The sequence below is a fragment of the Ascaphus truei genome, chromosome 19 (assembly GCF_040206685.1).
Source record: "Ascaphus truei isolate aAscTru1 chromosome 19, aAscTru1.hap1, whole genome shotgun sequence".
NCBI lineage: Eukaryota > Metazoa > Chordata > Amphibia > Anura > Ascaphidae > Ascaphus > Ascaphus truei.
The window spans coordinates 32,040,614-32,068,329 of NC_134501.1; the positions used below are offsets into that span (position 1 = coordinate 32,040,614).

General features: G+C 44.1%; 1 protein-coding gene across 1 annotated transcript in view; it reads right to left on the bottom strand.

Annotated features, from left to right (window-relative positions):
* The window catches only part of LCAT (lecithin-cholesterol acyltransferase), a 79,838-nt gene that overhangs the window by 10,079 nt on the left and 42,043 nt on the right, over positions 1-27,716 (bottom strand). The window contains exon 3 of the mRNA XM_075577092.1: positions 16,125-16,240. Within this exon, the coding sequence (XP_075433207.1) occupies positions 16,125-16,240 (116 nt within the window). The remainder of the gene's footprint in view (positions 1-16,124; positions 16,241-27,716) is intronic.

Here is a 27,716-nt window from a genome sequence, read left to right on the forward strand (position 1 = left end):
CCCACAAATTGTTTATAAACGTGCTGACAACTTGAAAAGTAAACTATCACCTAGTTGTCCCCTCAGTGGGCCTAAAATAAGTAGCACCATGTGGTTATCTAACCTGAAAGGTTTCTTTACATGCAACAAATGCATAGGTTGTTCTTTCAGTGTTAAAGGCAGTAAATTTCAATCAAATGTAACAGGTAAAAGTTATGATGTAAACACTTTTATAAACTGTAAGAGTATGTACTGCGTATACTTATTAGAGTGCCCATGCGGGTTGCAGTACGTGGGGAGAACAGGGAGGAAACTCCAACGTAGACTGGCAGAGCATGTATACAACATAAAAAGGGGGCTGGAAACTCATAGTGTGTCAAACCACTTTAAAAGCAAACACAACCAAAACCCAGAGGGATTGATATGTACTGTAGGGGCATAGAATGCCCAAAGGCCAATTGGAGAGGAGGTGACAGGCTGACCCATTTATCCAGAAGGGAGACCTTCTGGATTTATACCCTCAAAACCTTGTCACCGCATGGTTTAAATATAGACTTCGATCTGGCCTCCTTTTTGATAGATTGAAGTGACCCCCACTGCTGTATGTAATGATCAATCATGTAATAATTGTTTTCATTATTATTATTTTTTATGTGGAATGGTAAGAAATGTTATGTCTATGAGCTTGGTGCATTGCCACTTAATCCCAGGGATGATTCCCTAGTGGCTCTTATCATGTAAGTAGATGTGTGCAATTTTAATCAGTTTATTCGCTTTTAATCAATTAATTTGCAATTAATTTGCAATTAGTATTCATCACCTTCCAGGGTATATATATCAGTAGGTAGCAACTCCCCCCTCATCCACTGATGAAGTGACCACATTGCATCACGAAACGCGTATGGAGAGGGAGGAGCTAGAACTGACACGGTCTTCAGAAGCAGGAGCATAGAGATCAGGAGAGACGCCAGAGTGTGACATCACGAGGCTTAGCGCGGGCTGATGGCAGTTACCCAGAGAGGTGAGCAGAGCACATTCTGCAGTGCTGGCCACCTCAAGCTGAGATAGAGGAAGCTATAGCAAATAGCGGGGGCGAATCTCGCAGAGTAACTACTGAGAGTTAGACGCCACTTCAGGGTTTGCAAACAACAATAGCGCCATCCTCCCAGAAGCCTGCCTACCTGATTGTATCAAGCTGCGGACGGCACGTTGTCAGCTGTTTTTACACAGCCTGGTTTATGTGAGTAAGCCCTTGGCTGTTTTTTTTTTTTATTGTAATAAATTTTTATCAATCTGCACCATCATCTTTCATGTTATTTCCTTTCTGGGAACACATGGGAACTATGACCAAGTGGTAATGCTGTGAACAGACAGAAAACCTGGAGGATAGACATACAACACGTGGGATTCGTGATATCTGGAAGAGAAGAGGTTAAAAGCACAGATTGTCTCAAAGGAACAATAACACAGCAAGTCTGTAAGTTCATTACTTTAATCTGTTGTGGAGTTATTTATGGATTCTTGTGGCTGCGCAATGGTCTTTTCCTTTTTGTCCATTACATACTAGGAGGAGTTCGGAACCAGCACGGTTTGGGAGATTAAAGAAGTTGTTGTGAGACAGAAATAAAGACATAACTGTCAGGCCATTCTTTTTTTAACATTATTTTACGGCTTACCAGTCCAGTCTCGAATCTGGCAAACCAGGGGCACGGTGCTTAAGCGTGTAGCCTTGATCAGGACAGTGCCTTCCTATCAAGATCAAGCAGAGACCTCTCTTCCTCAGGTCCCCTCCACTCACAAACTCCCTGCTGATCCTGTCCTCCCAATAAGCAGTCCTTGGGCCAAATGACCTGACAGTCAGGTGAGGGCACTGACCACTGTTTACTCTCGCTCCTTTAGCACCCTCAGCCAGCTGTTCATAGCCACTAGTAGTGGGGGTCTCTCTCTTATAACTTCAGCCCAGAATACCCCTACAACTCTGACTTAGCACACACAAGGGAGGGGCTCTACACCGAATACGGAATAGTTCACCTTTTTGTACTGTAGTGCCGACGAGTACTCTAAAACATATCTGGGGCAATCACCAACAAGACCCAGGTACATGCTGCAACATTTCAGTGACATTTCTGCAGACAGACTAATGGCCCATCGGATAAACAGCGGGGGTCCCTGGCAGTCCCATCCCTAACTTAATCAGAAGCCGGATGGACTTATCTGTAGGGGAACAGATTGCCCTAAAGCCAATTGGAGGTGGGGTGACAGACTCAACTATTTATCCAAAAGGGAGACCTTTTGGATTTATACCTTGAAGACTCTGTCACCCAATGGCTTAAATATAGATTTCGATTTGGCCTCATTTTTAATAGATTAATCAATGATTCCATCTTCATTTATTGATTAATTGTTCGTTAAGAGAAACTGTAATATATATTTGGACTGTTGGAACATAGCCGCTAAATCCCAGGGTTAATTAACTCTAGTGGCAGTGTTTTGACACTCAACACAGGTGTATTTTATTGCAGGCAATTGATTGTAATGGTTTTAACATGAGGGTTATACTGCTCCTTATAGTATAAATACCACCAATGTTTGATCACTCCCCCACACCACTGATGAAGTGACGGTTCTAGCGTCACAAAACGCGTTTGGGGAAGGAGTTGAGGTGTTCGTCGGCAGGGAGGGTCGTGGTGGCGCCATCGTGTGACGTCATCCAGTTGCGCGGAGAGTAGCGCTGACATTGAGACTGCGAGCAGTGAGAGGGCTTGCAGCTCAGTGCACCAGGCTTAACACCTGATACAAGCTGCGGACGGCACATTGTCAGCTGTTTTATACTAACAAAGTTTATGTGAGTAAGCTCTTGGGTGTTTTTTATTCCTATTAAATATTCTAGCGGTCTGCACCATTATCTCCTATTGTCATTTCATTTCTGGGGATCCACGGAGAATACTTTCGGGTATTAAGCTGTGATGAACCAGTAGATGAGGCTGACTGAGGACTAACTACACGTGGGATTCGTGAAGTATAGGAGAATACGTGGACCAAAGAACAGATTCTCTCAATTGAACATAACATCATCATTCTTGTAAGTTGACACCTTTATTGTCTTTGGAATTGAAACCTGGTGCTCATTACTGCGCAATGGTCTGTTTCCCCTTATCTATCCATATACAGGAGGATCATCGGGGTGCCAGCCAGTAGCAGATTTTATCACATAATTTCCACTTGAACTATCAAGAGAACTTTCAACGCTATATGGACATTTCTTTGAACTGGGGTAAACTGCAATTGTAAGCGCCGGGGTTTATATTGTATTTCCAATGTACCCAGCATGTACCTGGGACTTGTTGGTGATAGCCCCAGATTTTCCAAGGCACATTTTAGAGTGTGTGTGTGTGTGTGTGTGTGTGTGTGTGTGTGTGTGTGTGTGTGTGTGTGTGTGTGTAAGGATGAGGTGCAAAAGTCTATAGAAGTGGAGAGGGACAATCACAAAGAGCATGTGAACAATTTGTCCTCTCCGGTTGAAATTCTTCAAGAGACCGTTGAAAAACATAAAAGCCAAAGGGGAAAGGCAACAACTTGAACAAATGTAGCATAAACTAATTTGAGACGGGACAACTGCAGGAACATTTGAATGACACAAAGTCAGCCCTGGACATCATGAACTAGGAAATGCTTGAGGATATTCAAGAACTCAAAGCCCTTCAAAACGACTTCAAAGTAGCTGTCCAAGAAATAAATTAGTTTCAGCACACCTTAAAGCAGGGCGCAAAAATCTACAGCATGGTCTAAAGAAAAACATTGACGGTCGATTGAAACCCAAGATAAATTATGGACAACCCAGTAAGAGCTCAAACAACAGAAGCAGATAGTTGATGACTTGAAAAGACAGATTGCAGATTATTTTATTTATTTAAGAAAAGGTGTCTTCTTGAATGGAAGAGGTCAAAGAAAATGAAACTAAGAATGAAAAACGTCTTAGTGAAAGAGATGAGATTGAAAGGATTTGGCAGAGTTTAATCTCTGAGATGGAGCAGCTTCAAGAACGCATTACAGCTGCAGAGGCAGTACTGGAAAAGAAAGAATGTGATAAAGAGAAACCTGCAAAAAAGAAAGCAGCAGAATATTCTTCAGAAGTGACTGAAGAGAGACTTGCAAACAAATGTGAAGATGTTGAAAGGGCGATTGATGTGGAAAGCCACTATCTCTCAGCAACAGTAGCTCAACCCAAAGTTGCTGAGCTTGGGGGGGGGAGGATGTGTGTTAAGTAGGAGAGTTATCCGGGCCTGATTTATGTTCAAGTCCAAATTGCAAACCAGGTGCTGCAACCAAGCCCTTTAAATCCAGAGGGAGCAGAGCTTCAGTTAGTCTGGTGTGGGGGAGAGGTGTTCTATGCAACTCTCGGGGTAAGGAAGAAACCCTGTAACAAACTGGGACATTGTTGTTCTGTGACCCCAGCTCCAAGGTAGCCGAACTGTGGTGCTACGTTAATAAAACACTAGACTGGTGAGTGCCAACCAGCTTACAAGTTAGTTAGAAGTCCAGTGGGGGCTACAGTAGGCGTTTGTTTGTTTAGTTAAAGGGCGGAAGCCCTACTTCGGTCAACTAAGGACAGGAACCCTGTACATGTGAGGAAATGCTACATACTCGACCTTCACTGATTCCTAAGTGCACCACCCTGAGGAAGGTCCCTCTGAGAGGACTGAAAACGTTGGTTATTGTGTCCTGCATATTCCTAAATACAATGTATTTTGCATTTCTACAGTACCTACTGTGTGCTGTCTCGCTGTCATATGACTGGTTCTGGTAAATATATATATATATCATATACATTTTAAGTGATGGTGGGTGAAAAAGGCGACAGAAAACCTCCACCGTTAGCATATAGCCAATAAAGAATATCACTTGTGAGTACATGCCCATGTCTTAGACAGGTCTGCAACCAGGTCTGCAGGTCTTTCAACCATTATCATCTCGCATACAGTGCTCCCACTGCAGCGAGGGATTCTGGGAAATAACATGCAAATGAGCACACAATGTGTTACCTTTTCCCTGGAAAATCCATTCACATGGAGGCCATTTAAGCTGACGTATTGCACAGCTTTTAAACACAGCATGAGACTAGCAAAGCAAGTACAGACCACTCACAGACATATTTCAACATACATATATATATATATATATATATATATATATACATAGATATATATATAGATATAGATATAGATAATTGCAACAACCAGCACTCACATGTCACAAGGTATCCAGATGCTAATCCCATAAAAAATCAAATAGATGAGAGAGACCTTCCTCAGCCCTGACCGAAACGTTGGCTGAGGTGCCTGTATGTTTCTACAATACATACTACTTTGAATATACCCCTGGTGTGCTGTCTCTTTGTTGCTGGACCTCCATCTGGTAATATCTCATCTATATATATATATATATATATATACCCACCACACATACTGATGGGGCGGCCGTTATTCGAACACTTTATGTGGTAATTTATGCGGGAAACCGTGATCAACGGGGACAAAATTCGCTGTGTTTAAAGAAATGTCCGCGGCGCATTAGATGCCCAAAGCAGGGACCCCTGCTGTGTGAATGCTACTGGCGTCTGCCTTTGTGTAATAGACGCGCAGTAAGAGTCTGAATCAGTCACTCTAACTGCGCGCCTCTCACAGGCGATTGCGGGGGTTTTATTAAAATTCTAAAATTACAGTTTTGTAGGGGTCGGTCTCCGGAGCTGAACCACATTGATTTCAGGTGCGGGGACCCCCTACTTCCTGAGTTACAGGACCCGTTATGGGGTGCCGGTACACCCGCCATGTTAAAATCCTGTGTGATCAAATCTAAACAATGCAGAGGGATATCGGCACCCCATAATAGGGCCTGTGTCTCGGGAAGTAGGGGGTCCCCAAGGCTGAAATCAACTCTGTTTAGCTCGGAAGACCCTCTGCTCCCCCACACTAGTATCAAACACACCCCCCCTCCAAATAAAAAATCATTACCTTAGCGGTTAGCTGCTAAGGTAATGAAGCTGCTTACATTTTATTTATATTCATAGTGTGCGTGAGCAGGGGGTCTCCTGAGCTGAACAAAGTTGATTTCAGGTCTGGGGACCCCCTACTTCCTGAGTTACAGGCCCAGTTATGGGGTGCAGGTATCCCCGCCATGTTAAAATTGTGGGTCACGTGACCGCGGGACAAGAGGGATACGGGCACCCCATAACGGGGCCTGTATCTCAGGAAGTATTATCCTTCCCAACCACCGTATACCCCTACACCGTGTCCAAATGAACTATACAAGGCCCTTGGCCACTTTACCACTTAAGTGTCCCCAAGTGATACCCCTGCCTTTCAAGCGTGCTCCTTGCGTTGCTGTATAGTGTTGAATGATACCTGCCCGGGGCTCTGGCCCCGGGTTCCGCAGACTACGACAGGGATTCCGTCCGGTCCGACGTCGTCAACCGCCACTTGTGGTGAATTCCGGCATGGAGAATATTACCGTACTGTGTCTTTGGTGACGTTCTGAGCCCAGAACCCACCTCGCAGGGCTGCACTGCTTAGCACTGTGTCCCTGACTACCAAACAGATAATGGTGCAGAGTCTCTACCTAGGCCTGTCCCTATAGCACAACAAGCTGTTAATGTGGCTCAGGACCTAACAGGGGCCTAGGGGGCTGCTGGCCTAATGCAGTGGGTCACAGACCCCTGCACTCACCTCTCACCCCTAGCTCTTCCTGGTCCTGAATGAACTAGCGTGGTCTCCGCGCGAGAAAAGTATCAATACCCTGAGCAGGGGATTCTGGCAACCCTATTGGCTCCCTGGCGCCACTTAACCTAGCCCCTGTGCATGCTGGTGGCTGTAGTCTTCTTGGGAGCTATTCTCCCATTGGCCGCCTCGCGCGCACCCCACCTGTGCATGCGCAAAGCTCTGAATTGGCCGCTGGCTGCAGGGACTCACTGCGCATGCGCGAGCAAGGAAAAGATGGTGGCCCCCTCTGTAGGAGCCACCGGGAGTCCCCGCAGATGTGCTTGGCACCCTGCAACCGCACGCCCCCTCTACGGAACAAGGGCAGGCACGCACACTCGCGCCCGATCCCTACATGCCCCCGCGACCGTCCGCATCCCTCCCGGTCGCCGCGGAGGTAAGCTCCGTGAGGGGGGGGGCACAACCACCCAGAGGGGACCTGGCTACATATGTAACACTGCTTTCCCCCCCCCCCCTCCTCTGCTGCTACTAAGATGTTGTGGCGCTGGCATACATGTGAGGGTCAGGAGAGCTGAGATGTCTGCGTTGGAGTGGAGACAGGGACAGGTTTTTGATGTACACCGACTTCGTTCATGGTGACAATTTGTCACTTCCTCTCTGAGATCTAATACTACTATAGGGGTGGCAAGGGCAGAACCAAGTGATTGGGGCCCTGCAATGTCTATGTTCTGTCCATACATAGCTGGCTTACTACGGCCTCATGGAAGTAGCAGTAAGATAACATCTGGGACACGGTGACCCCTTCCGTGGCACTGGGCCACAAAACAAAGGGGCATTGATAGAAATTAGTCCCGGACTCACCACTTCCAGAACCAGCGGTGGTTCAGCAGGTGTAGTTGGTTCCACGGACGCCATCTTGGTGACATCATGAGGCGGTGACCATCTCGCGAGAGTACTCGGCTTGCTCGAGTTCGACGGAAGCGATGACGTCACATCCGGCTGAACCGGAAATACGTCACCCTGCAACATGCCAAACAGGGCCCCGCCTGGCTGCTCCGCATCTGGGTAGGCCGCAACAGGATCCTGTTGGAGGTAAGCAGTAGGAGTCTCACCCATCCGCAGGTAAGTGACGCCATATGTTCCCACAGGTTACGCAACCGGCAGATCCTTTACAGCGGCGTCGTCTCCCTCGAGTGCAGAACTTCTCCGGAGATCCTGTGTCACCACGGCCATGTGCATGGACGACTCGGACCTGGATCGGACCACTTCCACCAGGACGCGATGTCAGGGCAATTCACTAGCCCGGGCGAACGATTGTTTGGAACTTTCCTGCTCCTGGTCAGCCTGGGGAATCGCACCAGACACTCTTGGTTCTCATGGTTCTCGCCATGCAGAGGCCCCAGTCCTGGGAACGTTGACAGCGTCTCAGGAGGGCTGTAAGCAGGCACCGGTACACTGGCACCTCTGGGAATCGGTAGCAGGGCCCACAGTTGGCCTTGCCTTGTACAGCTATGGATAGGCCGTACCATACTGCAGGAGGGCCTGTCGGTCATCATAGGTAGGTGTAATTGGCACCGGACCACTTGGGCATCCGAGCACATTGGTCAGTGCACACGGCCCACAGGGTCCTCAGCCGCATGTTGAAGCACTGGATGGGCCATACCATCCGGTGCACCCACACCAAAGAGAGGGATGCTCCGAGTAGAATTATCAGGACTAGCAGGCTGCATATAGAAGGTGCCACAGTGCTGGCACTGCATATGGAGGCTGGGATTGCCTCCAGGGTTGTCGGCAGCATGGACAAATGCATCTCAGATGAGTCTGCCCATGAAAGCGTGTCACGATAGACTCCAACTTTTATCAACACATTTATATTTCTGGGTACTCTGTTAAACAGAACAAGTTGCAAAATAAATTGTGATTAATTTCCTTAATAGACAAACACACGACATCTGCAGAATACACTTAAAACAAAACTTACTGGGATAAGGGAACGAAACAAATTGTCCTTTGCTTGCAAGCGCAAGAAATGCAGCATTGATTTAAAGGTCCTGTGGCCAGATCGCAAGTTGCCAATCTAATATCTCAGCCACCTTAAGGAATTTCGTTAAAGTTCGTTAGAATTCGTTCCAGAGTCACCAGGGCTAACGAATTCCGAAGTTTGGGGCAAATCCTTGGTTACGTTGTTATTAACCCCTTCCCTCCGGGACCGGTTACCGCTGTGCTGGAACAGAGTCTTGCGTCTTTACATCATGGATCAGAAAATCACGGAGCACAATGGGGATTCAGCCGTGGCCCCTTTTATTTTAACACCTCGGATATTTTCCGGTTACTTTTTCCGAATGCCACACGCTTTGCCGCGTTCATGCGACATTCGTGCCGTATTCATGTTGCAAATCATGCCGGCGTCACCCGCGCTTGATCTGTTTAATGAGAATGGTTTGGATTTAATTGGTTGTAATTCCTCGCGTATCCGCCAGGTGGCAGATATTCATGAATTGTAATGAATTCTAACGTACTGTATGCGCATGCGCTTCAGTAATGTGTCGACTTGCAGGTGTTTAAAAAATACCACAGTGGTCCTTTGTGAATTGACCTTGGTACTGAAGAAGTTGTACAACACTATATCTATTTAGGCGTTTCATATTAAAAACTAAATGCAAAGTGTCTGGTGTTCTATTCCATTTGTCCAGAGAGGTCAAGAGATGAGTACACCACTGCAATCCGTGTTCAAAAAGCCCAACATAACGTACACTTATTTAATATGATCAGCAATTAGTTCAGCAGATGATAAGATGGCCACAGTTGGTCAAATATATTAATATTTTCTCGAAAATTATGACTTTTACAAATTTTCACCAGATGCTCATGTGTGGAAGCGTGCAATAAGGAAAAAGTTATGTATCGATCCCCGTTTTTTTTCGTATTGATCCCGCACGCGGAGTTAGAGGAGGGTATTGGTGTGTTGCGCCAGATTTTTCCAGTATCTTTGATCATGGAGACTTCAAAAGGCGAAAGGTCATGGTAAAACCAACTAAGAATTGTCAGTCCCAGCAAGCAATGCGCCAGCGCCAGCACCGGCTTCCAATAATGGTCCGACCGTCTGTGAAAACCTGCTGACCGGCAACCCTTGCTATCTGCCCCCGCCTGGATACCTGCAGCCTGTGCAGGATTTCACGTACAAATACCAGCAAGCTTGCATGTACCAAAGCGATTTCCAGCTTCATCAGCTGTCAACTACAGGTGTAGCAGGCCCGCTGTCACCTGTCAAATACGTGTATAATCAAGACTACAGGACTGGCAGTGGCTCTGCGCCAACCGAATGGCAATGTCTATGGTGGGTACAGCTGCCGTATGTAATTATTTTTTTACCATATCAATATCAATGCACAGTAAAGCGATTCTCCTGTAATCAATCGCTTTGCTTATGGTTATTTAGTTCTTTTAATCACAATTTGCCAAAATGTAGTCCAGCAATATCATTGGCTGAGCAGCTTCTACAGTAGATACTGAACAATTGGTGGACAGCTAGGCGCATGCGCATTGGAAAGCTTGTTGATACGCATATGCGTCTCATCACATCTAGGCGCATACGTGTATGTGAACAAGAGACGCCCCCCCCCCCCCCCGAGAAAATTATTGTTGGCACTGACCGAGGGGACTGCGGGAACTTCTTTAGGGGACAGACTAATTTGAACCTGTCATTACAGTATTACTTGTATTTTTCTTCCTCAGAAAATAAACTTTGTCATCACGCTGAGAACGGCAAATGGAGGGATTTCGATGGATATCGCTTTTTGTAACGATGCTTGCACACAGCTGAATCTGAATCAGTGCCATTTTTATTGATTAGGATAGAATTACTGTGAGCTTTATAGAAAACCTGAAACAGTGTGCTGTTTTTTTCATAAAGTATACAATACTTTTTTACATACTGTACTGTATAATAAACCCCGAAAATAAAAAGTATGCATTTATTCTGTACATGTATTACAGTACAGTATTTGTGTTCTAATAATACTTATAATGCGTTTTTAATACTGTTTTGATGTACTGTAATGCGCATGCCTACAGTATACAGTACAGTACTGTACAGTATGCCTCATTGAAACGCAAAGGAGACACAATGAAACAATTACAATTTAAAACAAGCAGCATTTTTTTTTATTGGTGGAGTAAGTAAAAAAACATTCATGGTGTACTGTAAGTAAAAACATTTAAGAATACAATTTAAAAACAAGTAGCATTTTTTTTATTAAAGTACAGCAACTGAAACATTTAAGCCACAGTTATAGACTGGCCAAGACTATCTCTAATGTGGAGCCAATCCCCTCGTTGGAACAAATTAACCCACCAATAGCCGTGTTGCCCACAGTTCATAAGACCGGGAAAAAAGGGTTTGCGGTGTGCAAAGCGCATGGGTCAGGTTGACACCCATGCCACTTAGCATACCTGGGATAAACCCATACCTTGGCGCCGCTGAGTCTGATTTTTGCCCCAGAGGTGTCAATAGCCCGGCATCTGTTATACATCAGAATGCCGGACCTGTATACATTATGGGTCTCTGGGTATTTTCATCCCTAACACTTCTATAGACTAGGGGGCGCTAAATCAGCGTGACCCCTTTGAAGTGGAAGCATGAGAATACCCCCAGCTCATTCACCCATCTCACATCTGTATGTCCGAAAAATTCCTTCCCGGGCATACAAAATACATCCTGCCTTACATTTAAAATCTGCAGCTTTCACACACTTTATTAAAACATCATGCTCCGTTTGTGTACAACTGTAATTTTTATATTTATGTGCATGTGGTGTTCTATTGTATTTGCACCTCAAAAATCAGTTTTCTGGGTGCTTTCGTTCTCGACTTAGCATTTCTAATTGAAATGCTGCCTTCGAGACCGCAAGTTCATCCGGTTCTCACGGCAATTGACACGGTTCCCACGTCAATTGCCTTTCCGCCTTTCAAGTCGCGGAGTTAACGAGCAGCGGATACATTGTATCGGTAAAGTACTTGAGGTTTTAACCGCAAGTAATGGATATCTATCTCATAGTCAGCCCTTTAAACTTTTGCCATGCTTTTCCAATCAGCGCTAGCGTTGGGCGCTCCTACGCCATCATGTGTCTGTTAGAGGGTATAGCAAGCAATGCATTTTGACTTTTAACATAGCAAGCAGGGAACGGCTTGCAAATGGGAAATAAAAATGTCTGGGACAGGGCAACCACAGTAATGCACGGCAAACACGTTTAACCCCTTTACTCCCACTGCGGGTCAGAATTAATCAGCCGGGTATAACCTTTATTGTAGGCCTGATTAATTCTCCCCCTCGTCACAAAGCGCACCATGAGGAAACCGCCAGGGAGGTTAGAGTGGTTGGCCTCCATAATCTCCAGGTCTAAGTGGGTAGCCATGATATAGTATGCAGAGGTGGTATAGGAACGCCCTTAATCCAGCACAGCTCCATGGAACTGAAATAGGTGCGGCAGAGTATGGACTCCGCCCATAGTAGAGGAAGGCTTCGGTTGGCTGGTGGTTGGGGTTGCCCCTCCCCTGGGTGGCATTAGGAGCAGGGCAGTGCAGAAAAGATGGTGACACGGCTCCGACTGAGCCAGTCATCTTGAGGGGCGGTGCCCAAGCTTGACGCCGAAAGGATGCAACTTGGTTTGCAAAACGTTTGCAAATTGGAGACTGCAGCCCATGTGATCCCGCTTTTCTGGCGGGAACACCATTTTAGAACTTTAGAACAGGCGAACACGTGATGTCCGTCATCTTAGAACACAGCACATTATTTAGAACAGTCAAATACACAGGGTCTCTGGTACATACCTGCTCCATAAAGTCCTTTTTCAAAAGTCCAGAGCCTGCCAGGTGTACAAGTCTATGCATACACTGCAATAGCTTGTCCCTGTTTAGCAGAGAGATGGGGTTCATGCTCCCGGGATAAATTTCCCACCGGGTGCGCCCCCAGAACATGATCTTGAAAATGAGGATGGGGGTCATGCTCCCAGAGACAGCTAAATCCTTGGGCGACTCCACCACAGCACAGTGTGCCATGCTACTTTGAGTAATGGGTACACAGGGTTCTTCAGCACCATGCAAGTTACCTGACCCCAACATTTCAACCCTTTTGCGTAGGATGAAGGTGAATAGAGTTACAGCGCTCCCCGGTATCATGCCCTCGGGGGGGTCACCTCTATATTGAATAGAAACGTGGGGGTCACGCTCCCAGAGACACTGATCATGGTCCAACCTTTCAGGAGTAAGGTTTGTGGATAGGGTAACAACGCTCCCCGGAAACATCCCATCAGGGGTCACCACTATTTGCTGTGCACGACTGCCCAAGGGTCCGTGGTACATACTATCAGGGGCCCTTGCCCCAGCCACTCTTTCACTTCTGCCCACGCAAAAGTCCTCCTGCCGCATTGCTGCTGCTGCGACTGCCATAATGTCCCTGAAAGCCTGTCACTCATCTCAGCAGCGCCTCCAATTGTAACACTACTTCCCCCCCACACCCCCCCCCCCCCACTCCGTCTGGGAGATGTTACTGCTGCTACTAAGATGTTGTGGTGCTGGCATACCTGTGAGGGTCAGGAGAGCTGAGATGTCTGTGTTGGTGTGGGGATAGGTTCAGGCTTTTGATGTACTCAGACTTTGTCCATGGTGACAGCGCCTCCAGCTTCAGTGAGCTCCAGGAATCCCAGAGGCAGTTCTCACCAAAGCACACTTCGTTCCCTCCCCTGCCAAATATACTGTGACTCAGGCAGGGGTATATAAAAACAAAGGGCTTTATTGCAGACGTTGCAGATGTTACACACACAGCGGATGCAGTTGGATAGCAGAAGGTCACAGACCTCTGGATGGTGCTGGACGTCTGGTAGTATTGAGGCCTCTGTAGAATTTAGATGGTCTCCCAGCTCCCTTGGGGCTGGGGGGAATGCTCATCTCTGATGGGAGAGACTCAAAAGCCCTTCCAGTCTCTTCAGACCAGAACTGACTACAATTTGTCACTTCCTTTCTGAGATCTGGAAGGGGAGGACACAGTGCCTGCACCATGATCGGCTGCACATAAACACCATGTCGCCTCCTCTCCTGTCACCCAGAGAGTAGCATGAGGGGGTGGTGGGAGTCAATGCCCCCTAGGATTGCCAGTCACAGCCTGTAGCTATCAGTAACTTACAGTGACAGGAGGCAGGGAGGCAGCTTAGACCAGCATGGCTATATAGACGCACTCCCAGTGAAGTACCGTATGACAATTTAATCATCTGGACAATAACAACAGTAGCTCACTCACAAATGCAGGTGTAATACAGGCATTGTATGAGAAAATCTCATGCTCCATCCCAGCAGTAGCTCCCGTGGGTAAGGTCCTGCACTCTCCGGCGTTCTCCTTAAACCGGATATAGATGAAGTCATAAGACGAAACGTGTAGGGTCGTCAATTGTGTGTAGCGTCACAGCACAGGAGAAGCGTCCACAAGACAAAGGAGTCCAGAGAAGCCCAGAAGCACCAGGAAGCGTTGTTGCCGGTGACTGTTTGCCGGAGGAGTCAAATTGGAGGCTACACCATCTACATCCGATTCCAGTTTAAGTAGAACACCAGAGAGTGCAGGACCTGACCCCCTGGTGCTACTGCTGGGAGCATGAGGTTTTCTCATAAAATGCCTGTATTACACCTGCGTTTGTGCGTGAGCTACTTTTATTGTCCAGCTGATTAAATTGTCATGCAGTATTTCACTAGGAGTGCGCCTGTTCTTTTTATCTGATGTAGGTGTCGTTGTGGAAAGTGGTGTTTCCTGTGAACAGGCTATAAAGACTCCAGAGGACTGCGACATTGGAACTTGTCTAATATCCTAAATATTGGATATTTTATTTATGTTTATATTTTTATAATCTATTATTGTATTTTTATTAAATTAGCATAGATTTATACATATAGCTGACAGAGTGTAGCATTATTGTCCCCAATACTATATTGATCAATTCAATGAGTTCCTATTATGATCTTTTTTTCACAATATATCATCTTTTAAATTTAAACTATTTATAGTATTTATTTGCATATACCATATCTATCTACAGGGCTGTGCCACATCAATCAAGCGCTGTTCATTTTTCTTTCTGAGATATATATATATACAGTGGTGGGAAAAAGAAAGTATACCCTCTTTGAATTCTATGGTTTTACATATCAGGACATAATAACAATCACCTGGCTCCTTAGCAGGTCTTAAAATTGGGTAAATACAACCTCAGATAAACAACAACACATGATATATTACACCGTGTCATGATTTATTTAAAAAAAATAAAGCCAAAATGGAGAAGCCATGTGTGAAAAACTAAGTATTACTTAAGATTCAATAGCTTGTAGAACATCCTTTAGCATCAATACAGAGGCGCCAGCCTTTATTCTAAAACCTTGCCCGGCATACCACTCTGAATATCGGGTCATGACGCGCTATGTTTTCAAACCGTATAGCAATTGACTCGGGTTTCTATCATGTTTCTATCGGGCTCAGAAAATTGCATTTTAGCGTTGTCTGCAATACCGTCTAGAAACTCAAGTGGACGATCGCGAGCTGTAGTCTTAAAAGTCTAATAGTAATTCAACCTACTGTACAGCCGTATAGTTCTGCAAGTCTGTGTGTGTGTTCAGTAATTGTTATTTGAAGCCGAGATTAACGTTACGAGTTCATACTGTATACAGTAGTCTGATGCTCCTTAGCTATACACATAAAAAATATCAGGACACATACTGTACTGTATACAGGATAATAAAAGGAAAAGAATATCTTTTCCGCGGATTGGAACCTTGATGAAACGCATACTGTATGCGTGTCATCACATTTCTAAATGTATTATTTATTAATCAATACTTTTGCTAGGCTTGCTATTTTCATACTCACGTCTGGAAAAAAAAAACTTTTTTTTCGATTCTCTACATGGGCTTGCATAACAATTTTTGCTATTCTGAGAATCAATCACTACTGTAGCTTTTAAATTCTACACTAGTCATGTACGTACTTTATGAGGTGGGTGGCATACTGTGATTTTTATTTGGGGGTGTGGGTTTCAAAACATTATGATGACCTGTTGAAAATATTTCTTTGAACTAATAATCCAGCATGCAGCCCTCTCCCCCTCCCCCCCCCCCCCCCACACACACAAGGCTAAAGTATTTCTACTTCTTATCGACACCTCCCCCAAGCCATTCATTTGTAATTGGTGGCTTTGTGGCTTAGTTTAAACTTCCCGAGCGTGTTATCACATTTATGGTGGAGGATTTTTAGCCACCTTTTCACCCACCATAACTTAAATTATATATATATATATATATATGAGACAATACTGGTTCCTTTTTCGGCACCTTTATAAAACGAAATATTTTTCTTATTTAATTAAATAGACAGAAAGTAAGTAAATTGCTTACCAGCTAATTTGCTTTTATCCAAGTATTCCACAGAATATGTCTGTCCAAAGCCCGGAACATGAATATCCACTCCAGGAGCATTTGAAGCCATTCTTGTAGTCTTGTTGTAAACAACTCTACGGAAATAAGTATGATACATTGTAATACAGAAAGCCAGCATTATGAGGTACCTATTGACTCCATGTTATTCCCGGGGAATAAATCTAAATTCTATAAATCATGTTTCCTAATTAGGAATTCTGAAAAGGGAAAAGACCTTATCACTAGGATTCACTAAGCCCAAACATGGGTTATGGTACCGCAAAGCAACGTTAACTGCCCCAATGCAATACGTTGTATCAGAGCTCAGTGAATCTCCCCTTATTTTAATAAATAAAACGGATTTACATAGAAATATACGAACTGATTCTAGATAAGGGCCACTTTGCTGAGTATACCTACAGTATTGAAATCGATCCATTTTTAACATTTTGATATAACCCCCTTAAAATCAAGATATTTAAAGGGGAAATCATGAGACCACATTCTGTATATGAATGGTAAAAGAAAATATTTACTTGAGGTAACGGTCTAATCAAACTTTAATAAGGAACAAAATGAAATTGATCTTTTCTGGTGTGAGGTACAAAAAAACAGCCCTATTTTGCCTGTACCTGAGGGAGATCTCTGACAATTTCCAGCCAGTATTGCCGAAAATTGGGCGGAAAAGTGCATGCAAATGTCGTCTGACTTTTTTAAGCATAGAATAGATAATTCTGAGTGGTAAAAATGCTAGATCTTTATCGTGTCCAGTTGCATGCCATTTTGGGGTGATTTTGCATTGACAATTGCAGAGTTTAGTAAAAATAGGTCCACAAAGTAGGTTACAGTGAGTAAAAAAGTGACAAAACCCCTCACCATACAGCGATGTAAAAATGCTCCTTATTGTATGAGCACATTCACGTCAGACAGTATCCCAAACCCTGCCTTTCCTTATAATCACTCAACGTGCAATGCTTCCACTGCAGCTAGAGAGTCTGGGTAATGACATGCAAATGAGCACTTGCTGTAGTGTTACTTTTTATCCATTTTAACGGGGATTCCTTTAAGCTTATGCCTGCCATTTTACACAGCTTCTACAGCAAAGCCTGGGTGAAAGAAGTGCATGGTCAGCAAACCTGTCTGGTATTTCTTCACTCACTTCTAATCTTTCCCAATTTATTGATCATCACTTACAACCTATAGTCACTGGTGTAAAATCCTATTTGCGAGACACGACACATATATTACAAATTTTGAAAGATCTGGAATGGTAGCCTGGTTATATATTGGCTACGGCTGACGTTACATCTTTATATACTGTGATTGATCACAAACTAGGCTGCCAAGCCGTGTCTCATATATTGGAAAACAGAAATAATTATTCTTCAATTAAAAGGAGTTTTTTGGTGGACAGTATTTGATTTATTTTGACTCACAATTATTTCACCTTTAATTCACGTTATTACATTCAGAAATGTGGCACCGCTATGGGCACGAGGTTTGCTCCTAGTTATGCCAATCTGTTTATGGATAGTTGGGAGGAGGAATTTATTTGGAACAACTGTCCTCTAGGGGCGGGCCTGGTGCTCTGGCGGCGCTACATTGATGATGTGTTTTTTGTTTGGTCAGGCAGTCAAGCCTCACTAGATGCCTTTTGCACTTATTTAAATTGTAATCATCACAACCTTAAATTTACTTGCAATCACAGCACTGAGCACATTAATTTTTTAGAGTTACACATTTATATTAATCAGAATACACTTCACACCAGGACTTTTTTCAAGCCAGTACAAGCTAATAATTATGTACGTGCAGATAGTCAGCACAACCCACAATGGCTGCGTAATATCCCTAAGGGCCAGTTTGTGCGCCTTAAGCGCAACTGCTCTGAGGATGAGACTTTTAAAATGCAGGCAAAAGACCTAAAAAGTAAATTACTTGAGAGAAAGTATCCAGAGAGTCTCTTAGATGAGGCATTTGAACAAGTTAATAAAATAGAAAGAGATACTTTACTCAAATATAATAATAAGAAAAAAGACACAACAGAAAATTGTAATAATAAAGTTGCTTTTATTACCCAGTATAACGAGATGGCCCCTAAAATAAAACAGATTATAAACAAATATTGGCCCATCTTGTTAAAAGATGATATATTGGTGGACATTCTCCCAGAAAAACCCCAAATTATATTCTCTAAGGCTAATAATTTAAAATCTAAATTAGCCCCGAGTTGTTCAGTTAAGCAACAGAAACAGAAACAGATAGGGGGTCCAAAAGGATTTTTCACTTGTGCGAAATGTGTGGCTTGCTCCTACAGTATGAATGCTAAACATTTTACATCTAATGTAACCTCTGGAAGCTATCCCATTAAGACATTTATTAATTGCCATTCCAACTTTGTAATATACTTGCTTCAATGCCCTTGTGGCTTGCAGTATATTGGCAGAACTGGGAGAACCTTCCAGAGACGCATCTATGAGCATGTTTATAACATCAAGAAAGGATTGGTCACACATAGTGTCTCCCATCATTTTCTTTTGTGCCATAATAAAAATCCTAAAGGTTTGCGCTGCCAGGCCATTGAAGTGGTTTAGCCCAGTCTAAGAGGTGGGAGTAGATTAAAACAGGCCAGTATGCGTGAAGCATACTGGATTTACGAACTAAAAACACTGTCCCCTAGAGGGACTTCGACATAGACTTCGATTTAAAAGCCTTTTAATAATATGATATATTATGTTCATTTTCTGTCAGCCCCACTATTTATTATTTTAAGATTCAATTTTAAATGTTTTAATGTTTTTATGTTTTTATGTGCTGTTTAATGTTGTGTAATGTATGTTTAGCAAGCTTTGATGTTGTCTAGCTCTGACCATGGCAATTGATGGGTTAAACTAACACTGTGTCATCTAATTAGCCAATTAGAACCACCCATGCAGTGTATATAAACTGCTGGTTGTCAGGGCAAGTCACAACCCCTGAGGAAGTGCACACATGTGCATGAAACGTCGTTGAGAGATTATTCGGTTTTTAGAGCTGTCTGTTTGGTTGTGGAGGATATTGGCAGCAGTTGTGTAGGCTGTGGGGGGAAAGGAGAGGAAGAGGAGCAGCGATTTCGGTAACACTGCGGCGTGTGATGTCACATCCACCTGGAAGTTCCGGTTTTCGAGCGACCCAACATCCATCCCCCACACGAGGCAATCCCTAAAGGAGCTCCAGTTATCATCAGAGAGGAGCACCTGAGCGATCTTCAGCTTCACGGCTTTTACCATCTTCTGTCCTGTAAGTAGGGTTTCAATTTTACCCCTCTGGACATAAGTGCTGTATCCTCCGGACCCAGTATTTCAATGTTAATAAATAGCTTTTTGTTAGGATTATAGCCTTGCTTGTGTCTGTCTGTCATTGTGTGTTATGTTTGTCATGTGTGAGTTTTTAATGTTTTAATGTCAACTTTTTTGGCGTACTGCACTATTATCTGTTTGTTTTCTTCTCTTTTTAACATATTGCACTATTATTTGGTGCGAGCCGTTCGTTGACCCCTTCACTGCCTGTTTGTTCAAGGACACTTTTGGGACTTTTCAAGAGACGGTTTGGTTATTATTATTTAAAGGACTGATTTGGCGCCGGCAATTCTTTCTTTTCTCTGTGGTTCATTTTCTGACTGTACAGTCAGTATTTGCCAGGCTGCCTGCAATATTTATTTCAAGAATTGTTATCATTTATATTATTTTTTAGCTCTGTTTTGCACCGTCTTTTTTTCGATGGTCAGCAAACCTACTGTACTCACAGACCGCTGTTTCAACCTTTTGGGCCTGATCAGTGTGAAGATGGTTACTGATCTTGCCTTGTGAAGCTAGTAGTGGCCATAAACCAAGTACACAAAGTAAGTTATGGTGAGCAAGGCCGCAGACTGATTTCCCAGGGCCCAGGACTAGAGTTACGTCCAGCATGTACTTTAGTGTCGACTATTATTCTAAAACAAACCTGGGGCAATCTCCAAAAAGACCCAGGCACATGCTGGGTACATGCTGCAACATTTCACACATTTCTGCAGACAGGCTAATGGCCCATCGGATTAACAGCGGGGGTCCCTGGCAGTTCCATTCAAACTGAATGGGACTAGAGACAGGGGGTGCCCAATGCTGCATCCAAATGACAAAACATATAAAGTAAAATACTTCAATAATAATAATTGGTTATTTAGTTAACCCTTTGGCCAAAGGCGTCATAAGCCTGCATACCAACGTCAAGGTATAACCAAAATAATGCAGGTCCTACACTACACTGTGAACCCTTCCTTTTACCTCTGTGAGAGGGGAAACCATAATGGGTCTTGGTCCTGCAGCAAGTGAAATGACCTTCCAAGTTAAAAGGGTGAAGGAGGAGGAGTGAGCTCTGGGGGGAGGTGCCACAGCCTCCAAAGAGACATAGGTTAACACAGATACCCAGCAAGCTCAAACTCCCACGCCCACCACAAAGTGAATATATATTTATGTCAACCAGAGAGCTACTGAGCGTGGCAATTGTATATAACAAGAGACAGGGGGTGCCCAATGCTGCATCCAAATGACAAAACATATAAAGTAAAATACTTCAATAATAATAATTGGTTATTTAGTTAACCCTTTGGCCAAAGGCGTCATAAGCCTGCATACCAACGTCAAGGTATAACCAAAATAATGCAGGTCCTACACTACACTGTGAACCCTTCCTTTTACCTCTGTGAGAGGGGAAACCATAATGGGTCTTGGTCCTGCAGCAAGTGAAATGACCTTCCAAGTTAAAAGGGTGAAGGAGGAGGAGTGAGCTCTGGGGGGAGGTGCCACAGCCTCCAAAGAGACATAGGTTAACACAGATACCCAGCAAGCTCAAACTCCCACGCCCACCACAAAGTGAATATATATTTATGTCAACCAGAGAGCTACTGAGCGTGGCAATTGTATATAACAAGAGACAGGGGGTGCCCAATGCTGCATCCAAATGACAAAACATATAAAGTAAAATACTTCAATAATAATAATTGGTTATTTAGTTAACCCTTTGGCCAAAGGCGTCATAAGCCTGCATACCAACGTCAAGGTATAACCAAAATAATGCAGGTCCTACACTACACTGTGAACCCTTCCTTTTACCTCTGTGAGAGGGGAAACCATAATGGGTCTTGGTCCTGCAGCAAGTGAAATGACCTTCCAAGTTAAAAGGGTGAAGGAGGAGGAGTGAGCTCTGGGGGGAGGTGCCACAGCCTCCAAAGAGACATAGGTTAACACAGATACCCAGCAAGCTCAAACTCCCACGCCCACCACAAAGTGAATATATATTTATGTCAACCAGAGAGCTACTGAGCGTGGCAATTGTATATAACAAGAGACAGGGGGTGCCCAATGCTGCATCCAAATGACAAAACATATAAAGTAAAATACTTCAATAATAATAATTGGTTATTTAGTTAACCCTTTGGCCAAAGGCGTCATAAGCCTGCATACCAACGTCAAGGTATAACCAAAATAATGCAGGTCCTACACTACACTGTGAACCCTTCCTTTTACCTCTGTGAGAGGGGAAACCATAATGGGTCTTGGTCCTGCAGCAAGTGAAATGACCTTCCAAGTTAAAAGGGTGAAGGAGGAGGAGTGAGCTCTGGGGGGAGGTGCCACAGCCTCCAAAGAGACATAGGTTAACACAGATACCCAGCAAGCTCAAACTCCCACGCCCACCACAAAGTGAATATATATTTATGTCAACCAGAGAGCTACTGAGCGTGGCAATTGTATATAACAAGAGACAGGGGGTGCCCAATGCTGCATCCAAATGACAAAACATATAAAGTAAAATACTTCAATAATAATAATTGGTTATTTAGTTAACCCTTTGGCCAAAGGCGTCATAAGCCTGCATACCAACGTCAAGGTATAACCAAAATAATGCAGGTCCTACACTACACTGTGAACCCTTCCTTTTACCTCTGTGAGAGGGGAAACCATAATGGGTCTTGGTCCTGCAGCAAGTGAAATGACCTTCCAAGTTACAAGGGTGAAGGAGGAGGAGTGAGCTCTGGGGGGAGGTGCCACAGCCTCCAAAGAGACATAGGTTAACACAGATACCCAGCAAGCTCAAACTCCCACGCCCACCACAAAGTGAATATATATTTATGTCAACCAGAGAGCTACTGAGCGTGGCAATTGTATATAACAAGAGACAGGGGGTGCCCAATGCTGCATCCAAATGACAAAACATATAAAGTAAAATACTTCAATAATAATAATTGGTTATTTAGTTAACCCTTTGGCCAAAGGCGTCATAAGCCTGCATACCAACGTCAAGGTATAACCAAAATAATGCAGGTCCTACACTACACTGTGAACCCTTCCTTTTACCTCTGTGAGAGGGGAAACCATAATGGGTCTTGGTCCTGCAGCAAGTGAAATGACCTTCCAAGTTAAAAGGGTGAAGGAGGAGGAGTGAGCTCTGGGGGGAGGTGCCACAGCCTCCAAAGAGACATAGGTTAACACAGATACCCAGCAAGCTCAAACTCCCACGCCCACCACAAAGTGAATATATATTTATGTCAACCAGAGAGCTACTGAGCGTGGCAATTGTATATAACAAGAGACAGGGGGTGCCCAATGCTGCATCCAAATGACAAAACATATAAAGTAAAATACTTCAATAATAATAATTGGTTATTTAGTTAACCCTTTGGCCAAAGGCGTCATAAGCCTGCATACCAACGTCAAGGTATAACCAAAATAATGCAGGTCCTACACTACACTGTGAACCCTTCCTTTTACCTCTGTGAGAGGGGAAACCATAATGGGTCTTGGTCCTGCAGCAAGTGAAATGACCTTCCAAGTTAAAAGGGTGAAGGAGGAGGAGTGAGCTCTGGGGGGAGGTGCCACAGCCTCCAAAGAGACATAGGTTAACACAGATACCCAGCAAGCTCAAACTCCCACGCCCACCACAAAGTGAATATATATTTATGTCAACCAGAGAGCTACTGAGCGTGGCAATTGTATATAACAAGAGACAGGGGGTGCCCAATGCTGCATCCAAATGACAAAACATATAAAGTAAAATACTTCAATAATAATAATTGGTTATTTAGTTAACCCTTTGGCCAAAGGCGTCATAAGCCTGCATACCAACGTCAAGGTATAACCAAAATAATGCAGGTCCTACACTACACTGTGAACCCTTCCTTTTACCTCTGTGAGAGGGGAAACCATAATGGGTCTTGGTCCTGCAGCAAGTGAAATGACCTTCCAAGTTAAAAGGGTGAAGGAGGAGGAGTGAGCTCTGGGGGGAGGTGCCACAGCCTCCAAAGAGACATAGGTTAACACAGATACCCAGCAAGCTCAAACTCCCACGCCCACCACAAAGTGAATATATATTTATGTCAACCAGAGAGCTACTGAGCGTGGCAATTGTATATAACAAGAGACAGGGGGTGCCCAATGCTGCATCCAAATGACAAAACATATAAAGTAAAATACTTCAATAATAATAATTGGTTATTTAGTTAACCCTTTGGCCAAAGGCGTCATAAGCCTGCATACCAACGTCAAGGTATAACCAAAATAATGCAGGTCCTACACTACACTGTGAACCCTTCCTTTTACCTCTGTGAGAGGGGAAACCATAATGGGTCTTGGTCCTGCAGCAAGTGAAATGACCTTCCAAGTTAAAAGGGTGAAGGAGGAGGAGTGAGCTCTGGGGGGAGGTGCCACAGCCTCCAAAGAGACATAGGTTAACACAGATACCCAGCAAGCTCAAACTCCCACGCCCACCACAAAGTGAATATATATTTATGTCAACCAGAGAGCTACTGAGCGTGGCAATTGTATATAACAAGAGACAGGGGGTGCCCAATGCTGCATCCAAATGACAAAACATATAAAGTAAAATACTTCAATAATAATAATTGGTTATTTAGTTAACCCTTTGGCCAAAGGCGTCATAAGCCTGCATACCAACGTCAAGGTATAACCAAAATAATGCAGGTCCTACACTACACTGTGAACCCTTCCTTTTACCTCTGTGAGAGGGGAAACCATAATGGGTCTTGGTCCTGCAGCAAGTGAAATGACCTTCCAAGTTAAAAGGGTGAAGGAGGAGGAGTGAGCTCTGGGGGGAGGTGCCACAGCCTCCAAAGAGACATAGGTTAACACAGATACCCAGCAAGCTCAAACTCCCACGCCCACCACAAAGTGAATATATATTTATGTCAACCAGAGAGCTACTGAGCGTGGCAATTGTATATAACAAGAGACAGGGGGTGCCCAATGCTGCATCCAAATGACAAAACATATAAAGTAAAATACTTCAATAATAATAATTGGTTATTTAGTTAACCCTTTGGCCAAAGGCGTCATAAGCCTGCATACCAACGTCAAGGTATAACCAAAATAATGCAGGTCCTACACTACACTGTGAACCCTTCCTTTTACCTCTGTGAGAGGGGAAACCATAATGGGTCTTGGTCCTGCAGCAAGTGAAATGACCTTCCAAGTTAAAAGGGTGAAGGAGGAGGAGTGAGCTCTGGGGGGAGGTGCCACAGCCTCCAAAGAGACATAGGTTAACACAGATACCCAGCAAGCTCAAACTCCCACGCCCACCACAAAGTGAATATATATTTATGTCAACCAGAGAGCTACTGAGCGTGGCAATTGTATATAACAAGAGACAGGGGGTGCCCAATGCTGCATCCAAATGACAAAACATATAAAGTAAAATACTTCAATAATAATAATTGGTTATTTAGTTAACCCTTTGGCCAAAGGCGTCATAAGCCTGCATACCAACGTCAAGGTATAACCAAAATAATGCAGGTCCTACACTACACTGTGAACCCTTCCTTTTACCTCTGTGAGAGGGGAAACCATAATGGGTCTTGGTCCTGCAGCAAGTGAAATGACCTTCCAAGTTACAAGGGTGAAGGAGGAGGAGTGAGCTCTGGGGGGAGGTGCCACAGCCTCCAAAGAGACATAGGTTAACACAGATACCCAGCAAGCTCAAACTCCCACGCCCACCACAAAGTGAATATATATTTATGTCAACCAGAGAGCTACTGAGCGTGGCAATTGTATATAACAAGAGACAGGGGGTGCCCAATGCTGCATCCAAATGACAAAACATATAAAGTAAAATACTTCAATAATAATAATTGGTTATTTAGTTAACCCTTTGGCCAAAGGCGTCATAAGCCTGCATACCAACGTCAAGGTATAACCAAAATAATGCAGGTCCTACACTACACTGTGAACCCTTCCTTTTACCTCTGTGAGAGGGGAAACCATAATGGGTCTTGGTCCTGCAGCAAGTGAAATGACCTTCCAAGTTAAAAGGGTGAAGGAGGAGGAGTGAGCTCTGGGGGGAGGTGCCACAGCCTCCAAAGAGACATAGGTTAACACAGATACCCAGCAAGCTCAAACTCCCACGCCCACCACAAAGTGAATATATATTTATGTCAACCAGAGAGCTACTGAGCGTGGCAATTGTATATAACAAGAGACAGGGGGTGCCCAATGCTGCATCCAAATGACAAAACATATAAAGTAAAATACTTCAATAATAATAATTGGTTATTTAGTTAACCCTTTGGCCAAAGGCGTCATAAGCCTGCATACCAACGTCAAGGTATAACCAAAATAATGCAGGTCCTACACTACACTGTGAACCCTTCCTTTTACCTCTGTGAGAGGGGAAACCATAATGGGTCTTGGTCCTGCAGCAAGTGAAATGACCTTCCAAGTTAAAAGGGTGAAGGAGGAGGAGTGAGCTCTGGGGGGAGGTGCCACAGCCTCCAAAGAGACATAGGTTAACACAGATACCCAGCAAGCTCAAACTCCCACGCCCACCACAAAGTGAATATATATTTATGTCAACCAGAGAGCTACTGAGCGTGGCAATTGTATATAACAAGAGACAGGGGGTGCCCAATGCTGCATCCAAATGACAAAACATATAAAGTAAAATACTTCAATAATAATAATTGGTTATTTAGTTAACCCTTTGGCCAAAGGCGTCATAAGCCTGCATACCAACGTCAAGGTATAACCAAAATAATGCAGGTCCTACACTACACTGTGAACCCTTCCTTTTACCTCTGTGAGAGGGGAAACCATAATGGGTCTTGGTCCTGCAGCAAGTGAAATGACCTTCCAAGTTAAAAGGGTGAAGGAGGAGGAGTGAGCTCTGGGGGGAGGTGCCACAGCCTCCAAAGAGACATAGGTTAACACAGATACCCAGCAAGCTCAAACTCCCACGCCCACCACAAAGTGAATATATATTTATGTCAACCAGAGAGCTACTGAGCGTGGCAATTGTATATAACAAGAGACAGGGGGTGCCCAATGCTGCATCCAAATGACAAAACATATAAAGTAAAATACTTCAATAATAATAATTGGTTATTTAGTTAACCCTTTGGCCAAAGGCGTCATAAGCCTGCATACCAACGTCAAGGTATAACCAAAATAATGCAGGTCCTACACTACACTGTGAACCCTTCCTTTTACCTCTGTGAGAGGGGAAACCATAATGGGTCTTGGTCCTGCAGCAAGTGAAATGACCTTCCAAGTTAAAAGGGTGAAGGAGGAGGAGTGAGCTCTGGGGGGAGGTGCCACAGCCTCCAGGTCATTTCACTTGCTGCAGGACCAAGACCCATTATGGTTTCCCCTCTCACAGAGGTAAAAGGAAGGGTTCACAGTGTAGTGTAGGACCTGCATTATTTTGGTTATACCTTGACGTTGGTATGCAGGCTTATGACGCCTTTGGCCAAAGGGTTAACTAAATAACCAATTATTATTATTGAAGTATTTTACTTTATATGTTTTGTCATTTGGATGCAGCATTGGGCACCCCCTGTCTCTTGTTATATACAATTGCCACGCTCAGTAGCTCTCTGGTTGACATAAATATATATTCACTTTGTGGTGGGCGTGGGAGTTTGAGCTTGCTGGGTATCTGTGTTAACCTATGTCTCTTTGGAGGCTGTGGCACCTCCCCCCAGAGCTCACTCCTCCTCCTTCACCCTTTTAACTTGGAAGGTCATTTCACTTGCTGCAGGACCAAGACCCATTATGGTTTCCCCTCTCACAGAGGTAAAAGGAAGGGTTCACAGTGTAGTGTAGGACCTGCATTATTTTGGTTATACCTTGACGTTGGTATGCAGGCTTATGACGCCTTTGGCCAAAGGGTTAACTAAATAACCAATTATTATTATTGAAGTATTTTACTTTATATGTTTTGTCATTTGGATGCAGCATTGGGCACCCCCTGTCTCTTGTTATATACAATTGCCACGCTCAGTAGCTCTCTGGTTGACATAAATATATATTCACTTTGTGGTGGGCGTGGGAGTTTGAGCTTGCTGGGTATCTGTGTTAACCTATGTCTCTTTGGAGGCTGTGGCACCTCCCCCCAGAGCTCACTCCTCCTCCTTCACCCTTTTAACTTGGAAGGTCATTTCACTTGCTGCAGGACCAAGACCCATTATGGTTTCCCCTCTCACAGAGGTAAAAGGAAGGGTTCACAGTGTAGTGTAGGACCTGCATTATTTTGGTTATACCTTGACGT